This window comes from Prunus persica, chromosome G3, assembly GCF_000346465.2.
Source record: "Prunus persica cultivar Lovell chromosome G3, Prunus_persica_NCBIv2, whole genome shotgun sequence".
NCBI classification, from domain to species: Eukaryota; Viridiplantae; Streptophyta; class Magnoliopsida; order Rosales; family Rosaceae; genus Prunus; species Prunus persica.
Window position 1 is genome coordinate 1,216,286 of NC_034011.1, and position 14,044 is coordinate 1,230,329.

At 33.0% G+C, this 14,044-nt stretch overlaps 1 protein-coding gene across 1 annotated transcript; it reads right to left on the minus strand.

The window, feature by feature from the left end:
- Positions 8,686-10,966, minus strand: LOC18784152 (protein ODORANT1). Its single transcript, XM_007215744.2, has 3 exons — positions 10,588-10,966; positions 9,951-10,080; positions 8,686-9,514 (listed from the first exon to the last, which is right to left on the minus strand). The coding sequence occupies exons 1-3, from the start codon at positions 10,718-10,720 to the stop codon at positions 8,965-8,967; spliced, it is 813 nt and encodes a 270-aa protein (XP_007215806.1). The 5' UTR covers positions 10,721-10,966; the 3' UTR covers positions 8,686-8,964.

Below are 14,044 nucleotides of genomic sequence, written 5' to 3' on the forward strand. Positions count from 1 at the left end.
TTGCACACATTTTTCTAATAATCTAAGGCCTCAAAATGTCACACTTTAGCACAAGTCCAGAACAATGTAGAAGCATATATATTTTAGTGTGGTTGAACAAGATAAGGTTTTCATGATATTGGATGGGGCATTAGCATCAAGAGAATCAAATTCAAATATATATATTTTTTTTGGGTTTAAAAAAAAAAAAAAAAAAACCTTTGGATATATCAATGTCTATCATCATTATGAGAGAAAGTGGTAAATATAAAATAATGTTGGAGAAAAAATAAATTTTTGTGCTATTTCAGAATGCTTTGTAATGTTGTCTCCTCTCATTTTGTGATGTGGCGGCATCTGGCAAGCAAGCAGAGCTTAATACAAGCACTTTCTCATCATCAAATGTAGTCCAGTTATCATTCCACTTTTTTTGGACCCAATAACAAATTCAAACTCCACGTCACCATAAAACCGTGTAGAGGGTATATAGACAGGCGTGTACATGTACTAGCTAAGCAATGTGGACCTTAACAATGAAAGACTAGGCTTTATCCATAAGGTGGTGTAGAAAGCCAGAAATGTCATCATTTTTATTTCCAACAAACAGGAAAGTGATGTGTCTAGGTAATGTATAATTTCCATCCAAAGTGCTTGAATGAAATTAATACAAAATGTTACGATTGTTTAGCAACATAAGGTGTTATGTCGTCAGGTTGTGAATCTCGATTATTAATCAAGTTAAGTTTGTATGAATTAATACGTAATTTAGATTCATAGTCTAATAACGTGTGTGTATACAGATAACTTTCATTGAGGGATCTCTCAAATTAGCTTATTTGAGGGATACTTTTGTAGGACCCACTCCGTATTGTATTTCACTAATCCAAACCTTCTATTTTGTAGATACCACTTAATTGAATTATTGAAATTTTAGTATTTTCTTGAAACATCGTGTTCATTGATTTTATAAAACACAATTGGATATTGAAACTGTTCCGATTTGTCTAATTTTTTTGCAAGGATGATTTATGAATGTAGACTTAAAAAATAGATGGCTTGAATCGTTGAAAAAAAATTTATAAGGGATCCTAAAGAGTGTCCCTCAAATAAAATTATTTAAAAAATCCCTCAATAGAAGGGAACTGTATGTATATATGCGTAGTTCCGCCAATGTTAAAAATAAACATGCTAACTCAACATGCGTAGGCATTGCATCATCTCAAATTTCTTAGTGGTGGGTTGGTAAAATCATACTAATTAGTGCAAAAGTAGGAGTAACATAAATATAGTCCTTTAGACCTTTTTCACTATATATGATGACAGAAGCATTGCGAAATTCTGGTCACTTGAGCATTGGCCGATAAGAATTCAAACCTGGCATGGATTATTGGTAATTTGAGAACATACTATAATAAGTTTGAAAAAGTAGTATTTCTATTGAATATGCACTCATTGGAGCATTGATTCATTTTGATTCATCAGATTAATGAAGACTAAATAAAGCTTGAGAGCAAGACAGAGGGACCCAAAATCCACTCATCTCAGACAGCAATGATTCCAGTACAGTCCATGAGCAACCGGCCTATGATTCTGTGACCGCCCCAGTGAGAAAAACAAACCCAAAAAATAAATAGTAAAGAAAACTCCCTTTACAAAAGTGATTGAGAAATGAACAGAAAAATAAAAAGAAGAAATAATAATAACATGCATAAAAACTTCTTCATCTTCCCCTTCAATCTCTGAAAGAATAAGAAAGAAAAAAAGCATTATCTGGCAGCCTCTCTTTCTCTCGTTAAACAATGGTTTCCAAATTGGGTTCATCTTTTTCTGTGTTGCTTTCCTCCCAATCCATTCACTCCTCCACTACCTCTTTATTTTCTCGTTCTATTTTGGAGGCAATCATTGTTTAAGGGGACATGCTCCATTCTTTTTGCATGTGCAATTTTTTATTGTGCACTTTATACCTTTATCTTGTGTATTTTTTTTTCCTTAGTGATTCTATCTATCTATTTGTTTTCTTTTGTCTTTCTGTTTTTGGGAAGAAGAAAGGGAGAATTTAAAAAACAAAAAAGCATAGATTAAGCTAGATGGACATGAGTAGATTACTTTCTTTATGCTATATATATATTATGTTCTGCCACACACATTGCCTTTCGATTTTCTTATTAAACCTTAGCTACATTATAGTATTAGACCTTCATCCACGACTCAAAAACCTGTGGGCTATCAAATGGCCTGCCTGGTACAAGAACTTGGCGCCAGGTTTACTTAATTTGGTCCACAGATAAGATAACCAGAGACAGTGGTGTAGTACTACTTCTTTCCTTTTTGTTTTTCATCAATCGGAGTGGATGATCCGTTTAATATTGAGAAGAGAAAAATCATATATAGGTTTTAAAGATAGTACTCAATTTATTTTACTGATTTTTTCTTTTAAATGTCACAAAGACAAAAAATTATCATTGTAAGAGCGTGATAAAACAACTCACAAAGTTAAACATAGACATGCGTGACCCCAACCTTCTCTTAATTTATAAAAACGCACATTTCATTAAGCATACTGTTTCTTAAAATAAAAATTCAAGAACACTACAGTTAAATTTTATTCCGCAACAAATTAAATTTTAAGCATGCGCTCGATAATAATTAACGATGGATCGAATCACGAATAGGAACTAGTTATAATAAAAGGGTAATGATTTCCCCACTCCAATTTTATCCACTTACACTCCTTTTTTAGTTATAAAATAGAGTGTAAGTAGATAAAATTGGAGTGGGGAAATCACCACTCATAATAAAATTTGTCCGACAAAAATCCTCATATCTATTGATATTCATATGTAACCTCCTAGCCAATGAACGATTAGGTTTTTGAGTGATTGTGACGTGATTTGGTGAGCAGTACGCATTCCATTCCTCTCACCACTGCGTTGACTGGAGTTTTGACTCAGCGGATCTTGATAGTGACACGTGGACTGAATTATGCATTCATCACCATCCAAATCTCAAACATTGTGTTGACCAAAAAAAAAAATTGCCAAAACATTGTCGTGCCGCGTCCTTTTGTCCACGCATTTGGCAGCGAGTGGATAGAAAGGCTGGCGGAACCGCGTTTTGAAGCTTTTTAGCGCAAAGTCAGAGCCGCATTATGACCGTGGAATTGCTGCCCCACGCGCTAGTTGAAACCCGTGAAAGGGTGTGGCCCACGAACCCTTGTTGTCTAGCGAGAGCGCGAGAGGAAGTGACTTGTGGCGATTTGAGTCGCACTGAAAGATTGGAAGGACACGTAAACTATTATGGACTGCTCCTGACCCAAGAAGAAGCCGTCATGTACTCATCAGCATGATGTCAAATTTCAACAATTTTAAGATTTATTAATTTACACGGAAATAAATTTTAAATCGATTTGTAAATTAATTTATTAATAGCATAGGATAGCATTTGTATTTTTCAGTGACTAAATTAAAATTTTGTGTAAAATTCAGTGGCAAAAAATGTATTTAACCCAACAACTTAACGAAAAATAACAGTAAGTTTATAAATTGTAAACTTTGAATAATACAACAATCAACATTATCAATTTTTTTTCTCAGTGACTAAATTTAAATTTCGTGTAAAACCTAGTAATAAAAAATATATGTTCCTTATATTCACCTTAAAAAGAAAAAAAATTAACAAGTTCATTCCTTATAAGGAATATTTGTCACAGTTTGAAAAGAAAACAAACAAACAAAAAAAACAAACAAACAAACAAAAAACAAAAAAGGGCACTGAGTTTGAATTTTGAATGTGAACGAGAATTTTGAGGAATCTATAACAAGTGATATGGTGATTGAGAATGTAGAATGCGCATGATGTTTCTGAAAGCTACAGTGCAGCGATCCACTAGTACAATATATTCATGGGACCATTTGAGACTTCCAGGTGTGTTATGATAACTATTATTATTGGCCACTAATTTGTTGGATATAATTGGCTTGAGAAATTTCAATAACAAAACCCAATTGAGAGCCATTTTGTTGGCAAAAGAAGCAATCACAGCACCGAGGGTCTGCAACTTCAAGTGATTGCAAAACATAATTAATTTAAGAAAAACATCATTCTTAGACTTCCCCAATACGAAGAAATCATTAATGCTTCGTTTACATGAAGGGATTTGAACAAAATGATTTTAAATTTGCTACAAAATTAAGAAATAACAATCATATTAGATTTTTTAATACAAGCGACAGTTCAAATTATAAGAGGAGAGAGGTTTTTCATACACACACTACTAAGGTGCAATGGGGTTGTTCGAATGAGAGACCACTAGTCTGCAAGTCAATGACATTTTCATTAGGCTAGACTCCGTTGACAAGATTCACATTAGATTGAATGTATTTAAAATATCTAGATGTATTACATTTGAAATAAATTGGAAATAACAATATCCAAGAAGGAATCATTTAAAATCCATTTGTGTCCTTTCTTCTTTTCTTGTCCAAATATTGACACACATGGATTGTAATATTCCAAACAAATAATTTTTAATTATAATTATATTTCACCGTATACTTACTGATGTCATTGCCAATCCTAAAAGTAATTTCATATATAATTGCATACTTTTTTTTGGGTAATTGTTATTGGCATTTTAAAACGTCGGCATGCACTCATATATAAAAATACAAGGGAGAAACTAAGTTGAATGAGTGAAGGATGACTTTTTTTCAAATGTCAATAACAATCTTTAGAAAAAGTTTGCATGTTTATTTGGAACGAATTTATTGCCTGTCCAATTGATCTGCCCCACATATGCATCTTAACTAAATTTATAAAAATAGATATTGGAGGCATGAACATTTTTCTGTTAGCAATTATGAAGCATAGCACATCAAGAAACATAAAGAGTGTGAATGCACTAGGGCTTCAAGGGGTTGAAAGATTCACAACAAATTATGGCTGTGATCCGTAAGAGTCGCCAAAAAGACTTTGGGATTTCCACACTACGTAGGAAAGAGGGTGATAAATTTTGAGTTTATTTCTACTTCCAGAACTCATCGTCTTTGAATGGATATATCCCAACATTAATGAACTATTTTCTACTAGCTCTATTTTTCAGAACGCAAAGGTGGCGTAAGTTTGGGCACTCATTCAAGAGTGCTAGGCCTCAACATTGACTGAATAAGCATTCCCAACTCATGATTTACGCACTACATGCAATTTTTCTTCCTACAATCCACTTGTATACTTGAGATTCACATTATACATATCATATTATAATTCTCATATGTCTCGTAAACGTATGCTGTGTTTTTTTCACACATATAAAACTTCACTTGCAAAGTTTCTGTAAAATAACTTTTACCAATCGACGGACATCATGTTCTTCTATGACGCATAGTGTTCGTGTACGTTTGTATATATAATCGTATAAAAGTGAGAAGGTATTCAAATCCCTTTTGGATAAAATTGCCCTAATTCAAAATACGTAATTTTGAAATAAGTTTTCCATTTTCATCCCTTTGTTCATCTTCGTACCTTTTGTCAGTGTCCCCATTTATAAATATCGTAAGGAATAAATATATCTGAATGTTTACAAATATTTCTTGTCGTTCACGCGGATAGACAGCTAGTTATTAGCTTTTGTCAAGTTAGACAACTTCGCATCAAAAGATAAAACAAGGACTTAGGTTGCAATCCAGATGGTATATCAATTTTATTTTATGTCTTTATCTCTTAGTGTTTATAATTATTTTTCTCGGGCTGGATTTTTCATGGTCAAATAAAATGAAATTGGTTTTAATAAAGTCAATGACATGGAACAGGAAATCTTCTTTGAAAGAAGAAGCTACTGTACAATGACAAAGACCTATTCACATTATTTCTTGGGTTAATTTTGACTAGGTGTACGGATGTTTATTTTTGTGAGAGTACTTTCTTATCTTCTCCGGGTTGATTAATGAATCTTTACAACACACATGTCATAATCGAGAACTATATTTATTTTTTAAAATTACAATTTAAAGATTATCATAATTAGTGATTCACACGGCGTACGGTTGAACTATTTTTTCATGAATGTTACTTCCTAACTTACGGTTCTAACTTTCACGAGACAAAAACAATGATTTGTACTGATTGCCAACCAAAGACACTGAATACAAGGTTGTTGCATGAATAAACCACACACAAGAAATACAAATTTTATTTGGTTGATACTTCATATTCAAACATCAAACATGACCTTGCATATAGAGGGAAACGTAGGTTTTCTTTAAGGTTGTGCTGTAGTTTAAGATTGTGTATGAATATTTAATAGCAGTTGATACATAACAAACTCAACTGCCTTGATTGACCAAGGCATCCCCATCGCTAGGTCGCATTTACTAACAAGTTTCCTAATCATGTGGTTAACATCCTCTTAACATTCTTTAAAGCATGTGGCAGAGTTTACAGTTTTCATATATTGAACTAACGTACGTATGATAATAATATAATAAACAAAAATATGATAATATATAATAATTAAAGGTAGTACATGAAACACTTTTTTTAACGTAAAATTAAAATGAAATTAGTCAATAGGGTCTAACCCAATCAAAAAAGGGCATTGATTTGCAGATCAATAGTCTTAGATTCGAATTCCCAAATCCTGCTCCCCTTGTAAGTTTTTTTTTTGGTCGAATTTCTTTATAGTTTAGACTATTGTTTGTACTAAAAAAAATTTAAAATCAAAATAGAAGAAAGATGATGGTCCAACGTAGCTCTCTTTTGGCTTGGAAAACAACTGTTGCTTAGAGTTTCTATCTGAATTTATGTCATTGCAATTTGCAATAATGATAAAGTACTTGTCTTTACTTGGTTTTAATTAATCATAGGTTTAAAAATTAATAACAGGTTGACAAGCAACCCATCTCAAAGGAGTTGACATTGGGTGAGGGCATTTCTACTTCTACATATACATTAAATTAAAGGGAATCTTTAATTGCATGCATGCCACTGCCAGGCTGGCTTTTAAATCCTCGAACACGCTATTAAGCGTTCTAGAAGCAATTTTCTCATTAGTTTTTCCTCATGTTGCAAAACATAATTAAAAAAGGGTTTACCTTCTTTGATTTGGGATTTAGACTGATTGTTTTACTCTTTCTCAACGTTTAATCTCAACTTTTTTTTAATCACAAATCCAAGCATTATCGAGTTTTAAAACAAAACATGCCAAGCGCTACATATTTTATTTTATTTTACTATTAAATCCTAAATCTCAACGATAATTTAGATTTGGTATATGTATGGCGGTCAATGAGGCCAAGCATAGTGAAAAAAAGAACTCTGATAACATCTTAGTTGTGCGTGTGAGAAATCTCCCTCTTCATGATTTAGTATACATATGCACTTTCTCTACAACTCCAAATGAGAACTGAAAAATAGTTAGTTTAAGCTCTTACTCTCTCATATATAAGCTAAGCTAATCGCAAGAGTCGCCTACAGTTGAAAGAAATGACAAAGAAGAACAAACAAAATCAGCTCAGTTACTTTATAATTTAAAGGTACATTTTTGCTCCCCCACTTGCTCCTGGTTCGTGGAATTTAATTTTCAAATAAATTAATCTCCTTCAAACAGAAAGGGTTTAAAATAATATAATAATAAAAAAATACCAGCACGTATAACCTAGCTAATGTTTGACTACATATACTAGTATATAAATTTCTTGAACTATAGTCTATAAATAAGAAACGAACTTGCTTTGTTCTTCTTCCCATGATAATGTAAGTTAATGAATAATACTAAACAAATAATTTTTTTATAAACTTTTTATTAATTAATTAAATATCAACTACTCTTTAATCTAGTGATAATTTAAATCTCATATTCGACTCACGTATATATAATACAAATTTGTACTGAGTTCGATACTTCATGCATTAAGTAAATTTGTGACGAGAATGATACAAAAATTAGCTTTGTAAGTGTATTAAGCAATCAAGTTACTATTGTCATATGATGTTGATCCTCATGTGATAATTTAACACACATGATTTTATTCGACAATAATTTATTTAGGAATTGTATATCATATATCATATGAAATGCTAATCTTACCCGCGGGATTGAACAACAGTGAAAAGACGCATTGATAGAGGGGGACAATCAGTTTGGTTTCTTTCTTTATCTTGTTCCTCTCTTCAACCTAGGAATATGGAAACTTGAAGGAAGTTTGGTGCGATTTGTGGACCAGCCTATAACTTAAGGCAACATGTAGGGGTTAAGTCTGTGGCCTCACTACACGTGTTTAGTGCCTCACCAACTGTGAGCAGCCTGCTGAGTGCATAATTTGTTTGGATCAATGGAAATTGATGGCGCACCGAGATTTAGCTTAGTGGAAAATGATATTGACTTGATGATTGTTGGTTTTATAGAATTTTGACACTGTGTGAGAAAACGCTATTCTCCTTAATTTTCGTAAAAATGAAAATTGACAGCCAATATCATCATCACTGTGATCAATACAATATTACAATATTACATTGAACAATAAATAAGAAGGCAAGAAAAAGGTGACGCAACTTAAATAACATGATAATGAAATGTAACCAATCGGGTTCTTGAAAAGGTTTACTGAATTAATTCTTGAAGACAAAGGATAAGAAAACATGATGAGAAAGAGAAAACTGGAGCCTACAATAATACATTGAAATAACAATCAATCCAATCCAAACAAATGCTTCCATGAACACACAAAAACCTTATTTTAATTTATTTTATTTCACTTTCTAAAGAGTAAAAAATGATTTACATACTTTTTGGATTTCTTACAAGAACATTAGAATCTGGGGATTGCCTTTTGCTTACTCCACTCCAATGTCACATCTAAAAGAAATTGTGATTTTTTCAAAGATGTGGTTTTCTCTATTCTCTTATAATTTATTTTCTACTCTTTAAAAAACCAAAAGTAACAAGCAAATTACAAATAATCCAAGTGGAAAATTTGTTAATTCTCCTTTTCACAAAATCCCATATGCCCAAGATTCTTGACCCCAACTGCTGAAGTCATCATCCCACAATCCAATGCTGTCATTGTTGTTGCTGTAATCACAAAGCCACTCAAAATCTGGGAGATGCAGGTCTTCAAGAAAGTTGGATGCTGAATTTGAAGAAGATGAAGATGAAGAGGTTGATGAAGAAGAGGAAGGAGCACAAGGGACCAGAATCTCATGGGGCTCAATCAATGGAACTTCATCTGTGCAGAACCCATCAATCAAGAGCTCCATTTTATCCAACTCATCACCTCCTCCTTCCTCCTCTATGGCTTGAGCAGCAGGGGTGTTTTGCTCAACTTCAAATGTGTCATTAGCTGGACAAGATTTTTGTGCTTCTTCTTGTTGGTTTTGACTTTGTTCTTGTTGGCTTTGATCATTGACATCATTAGCAATTGGCTTGTGGGTGAGAGGATCAATCCCCATTTTCTTCAACTTCTTCTTGATGTGGGTGTTCCAATGATTTTTGATCTCATTGTCTGTTCTTCCAGGGAGATGAGAGGCAATCTTAGACCATCTGAGAAAATAGACAACATTTGACTTGAGCACACAAGAAAGAAAATGCAGAAGAAAACAAATTTAATAATTTGCTTTAAGTCTTTTTAGCATCATCAAAAGATTATTTGACTTTATGGCCATAAGAAAGGTCCAATAATACAAAATATACAGAAGGACAAGACTGCATATTTCAGCACTGTTGAATTCAAGGTTCTATAATAATTAACATGTCTTTTTTTTCTTTTTTTAAAAAAAAATCTCAAGTCAAAAGAAAAAAAAAAAAAAAAATTCATGTTGGACTGGGTGTAAAATCCTCAGACATCTTATTTCCCATAAATTGTATAATCTGGTCTTCTATTATTATTTACTAAAATGATAAAGAGTTCCTTAATTATAATTAATCTGTAATTTCAGAAATGGCAGAAAATATTTGAACTTGCTATAAAAAAATAAACCTGTTGCCAAGTTGAGCGTGAAGATCAATGACCATTTTCTCTTCAATTTCTGATAAAAGACCTCTCTTCAAGTCTGGCCTAAGATAGTTGGTCCATCTCAGCCTGCAACTTTTTCCACACCTTAACAATCCTGCAATTGAGACCAACCCACCATAGCTATAATCAGTGAGCTGATAATTCATTGAATATATTGGGGCATTCAAATTCCAACAAGTTTCCACTTTAATATTGATAATCATGAGAATCAGGCCTCTTAAACTGTTAGCTCATTTCCCTTAATTTCCCAGAGCAAAAACAAAAAACAAAAAGAAAACTTCAGAGCCACCTTATTTTGTTTTTCTGAGAGAGAAAAGAAAATTAAAAACAAAGATGAAGAGATGAAGAGATGAAGAGATGAAATGATGAATTAGAATAAACCCAATTTCTGAAAACAAAAGAGAAACTTGTAAAAGTTTTGGAATTCAAACACATTAACAGAAAACACATGTTCTCCTACCCCTCTCTCTCTCCCCTGAAGGAAAGAAACAGAATGAATAACAGAGCAATCAAATTTGCACAACATCTCTTTTTCTTTCTCTGTCTCTCTCTAGAATGCAGTGACAAAAACGAAGTATAAATATGATAATGGATATGAGACCTGCAAGCTTAGGAACAGCTCTCCAGCAGCATTGGCCATTTGTGAGGATGAAGTTAATGAGCTTCTTGTCCTCTTCAGCTGTCCATGGCCCCTTCTTCAACCCAACTTTGTCACAGCATGGTTGCCTTCCCATTTTTATTAATCCTCCCCAAAATCAAACACAACCCACAAAAGCTATAAGACCAATTAGCTATAATTTGTATACAGTAGCTGCTCAATAAACTATATTCAGGTCTTCAACTTAGCAATCTTAGCTTAGCTAGGCCTAGGCCAAGGCAGGCAGATATGTAAAATAAGGCACAGACTGATTCTGAGATGTGCAGATGACAAGCTTAGACTCATACCACCACCCACCTATATATAGTATCTTTTCACCCACATAACTCTTAAATATATAATAATATAATAAGCCAAGCAGCACCTAAGGCCAAGAAGACTTTCCTACTATGGTTGGACTTTGGCTTGGCTTAGCTGGTTCAAGTATTTGATTTATTTCTTTTTTTTCCTCTCTCTCTCTCTCTCATTTAACAATTAGTGTTATTGAAATTTAAATTCATGACCTCCTTTAACAGATATTTGTTTGCGAGTATTTATGTAAGAACCACTTATATTCATAAGCAATTTTGTTAGAAGTACAATAAAATTTTCATTGAAAATTTACATTTTTTAAAGAAACACCTACATCGTTTAAAGAAGTACTAAAAAATGTTATCGCAACCGATAAGTATTTTAAAATATTCTGTTAAAAATTGTTAGAAGCGTAATTCATTATTTGAATCCGCTATTAGTCCATTTAAGAACTTTATTAAACAAACATTGGATGTCACTATGCTACATTTTAATTGTTTCGTTTACTTCCATTATTTCTTTTAATCTTTCAGAATTTAATTTAATTTCTATTTTGTGTGGTGCTAGTCAGTTTTTTCTCCGACATTTGGGTATACACGTGTTGAGCTGCTGGGGGTAACGCGTAACACGTGCGGGCGTCTTGATCAGATAGCTCCACCTCATCAACCTTCTTTGCTTGCGTTTGAAGCGTCAGACACTCCATTGGAGATAAAACGACACCGCCACAAATCTTCATGAGGAAATTTTGGAACCCTAATTATAAATAAATGCTTTTTGTACTTCTCCGTCATCCCCAATTTTACATTTACACTACTGCTTCTTTAATTAGTCGTATGTACAAAGCAAAAAGGTCCCATCCAATTTCTCGTAATTATGTTTCATAAAATAAATAAAAAAGTTTCTCTTAATTATGTCCTAATTAAATTAAATATAGAAATTAATGTATTTAAAAAAATACAAAGAGAAATGAGACTTCCCTATTTGATCATCATTATCGCAGACAAGATGAAAGCTAGGATCATTATAATATAAAAAAATATATTAATTAATTAATTTAACTGAAGTAATGATTAATTTTCGTATTAATATATAGTTTAGTTAATTAAAGTAATATGATTATCCATTAATATTGAGCCACTCCCGTATACATATGCTTTTTAGTATATTTGTTCTTTTCAAAAGCACTATACATTTTTTTATACGCCATGTATGGTCCTACACACTTTAGTTTTAAGCAAAATTTTCCTTCTCTTACTCATAAAACCTCTTCCCATAAAGGGAAAGAGTTAGTAAAGGAAGGAAAGGGTTAGTGTTTGCCTCTTCCCATTGCTGCTATTTTGATCCTCTTCCTCCGCTGAAAATAATGTTGCACCAGACTTTGCAAAAGAAAGCCAGCCAATACCCACTGAATTTAGCAATGTATATGGCTTTTACTGCAGCTGTTTTAAAGATACAACAGACGGAAAACATACTCATATTCCTTATCTTTATCTAGTAAAGTCAATCGCCCGTTCGGAGCATAATTATCCCATTTTGGGTCTTGTCTAGGTTGGAAGCACCCCTGCACAAAGGTAATAACAGTTAGAATCAATAAGAAATTCCAAATGTCTAAAAGATAATACATTGATGTAGGCAGTTTGGTTGAATTTAGGCGTTTCACATAAGCCACACCAAAACAAACTAATTGTGGTTTGGTTTGGTTATGTTCACTTCTATATTTTTTTTGGTGCAAAAACAGAATCAAAACCATTTGAATTGGTTTGGTTTAGCCGGTTTGAATCGTTGTAATGATTTTTCCCTACTCATACTTTATATAATATGTATAATTGTTGATTTATAAATCACTTGTTTGATTGAAATCTAAGCAAGAAATATGTGTCAGTCAAGGTGAGTGACAAAAATTACACTCTCTCGATGGACAAGGAAATTAAGATGAAAGGTCGAACATTCACATCTAGATGTAAGACAAATTGTATGTCGTGTAGACTTGAGCTGTATGTAACTTCGTTTTTCAAAGAAATAGGACAATAGATGCTAAATGCTAGAATTGAAACCCAATAATTTACCGAAAAAATGTATGTGAATGTCTGGTTTTGGTCAAAGTACGTGAATGCGCATCCTTTATTTTGTCTTCAATCTGAACCTTCTCAATGCAAAGTCAAGTCTTTATCCGTTCAACTTGCATATATTCCAAAGTAACTTTAATTTCTTACTTTAACAGTGAGATAGTCTTATCAGCGTCTCAATTACCTTCTACTATTAGTATTACCCACAAAATTTTTCACATTTACTTTATTTTCTTGGAATTTCAATTTCACTTGGACTTTCCACTTGCCACTTAGTTTAATAATTTCTCTACAAAAACAGCAACCCCTGCCAGTCCAAGTCTTTACACAAAAGTCTTTGCTTTTTCACTTCTAGATGAGGAATCATACACTGGCTAGATGCTTCACATTGGCAAAGACAAAAGGATGTTTGTTTACTTAATAGCACTTCTCTTCTCTCTTTAAGTGTTTTTTATTTTTATTTTTTCCCTTTGAGAATTCCATTGAAACGAATTGTGTTCTAGAATTTTGAGGTCATCCAAACGTGTGGATGTTACAATGGACGGACAATGATTTGAATTTCCTATTCATTATGATAGAGACCAGAGTTATGAAGCAAAAAATTGATTTGATACCTAATCACATATACACATACAAGCTAAAAGATGTTCGACGATGTCTTTGTGGTGTGCAAAGCTTTTTTATATGCAAAGATGACGGATTATAATAAACCTAGTCACAGTCGAAACACGACACGACATAACTCTGTCGTCACCTTCAATATTATTTAGCTTGATTACTCATTTTCAACTTATGTAGTGCAAGCAGGTGCTATTTTAGTGTCCATTTTCTTTTACAAATGGAAATATTCAGATTTCAACTAGGTTCATTCCAATATGAATCAAACATGCGTCTCAATCTGGTTGGTTAGTATTTTTGTCTCCATTTCCCATCCTCTAAACACGACGAGAAGAAAATGGCCTTTCTAGTGTTTGGGAATTGGATTAGCTCCCAAAGTCTCCTACTAAAAAGCCTTCGCGGGGAGTCCGGGGACACCACAAAAC

Bases quoted from the DNA above. Each gene is read 5' to 3' on its own strand.
- LOC18784152 (XM_007215744.2), bottom strand. From the start codon at position 10,720: ATGGGAAGGCAACCATGCTGTGACAAAGTTGGGTTGAAGAAGGGGCCA. The intron at 10,081-10,587 runs GTCTCATATCCA...TCTCAATTGCAG, and splicing joins AGCTGTTCCTAAGCTTGCAG to GATTGTTAAGGTGTGGAAAA. The intron at 9,515-9,950 runs GTTTATTTTTTT...CTATTTTCTCAG, and splicing joins CACGCTCAACTTGGCAACAG to ATGGTCTAAGATTGCCTCTC.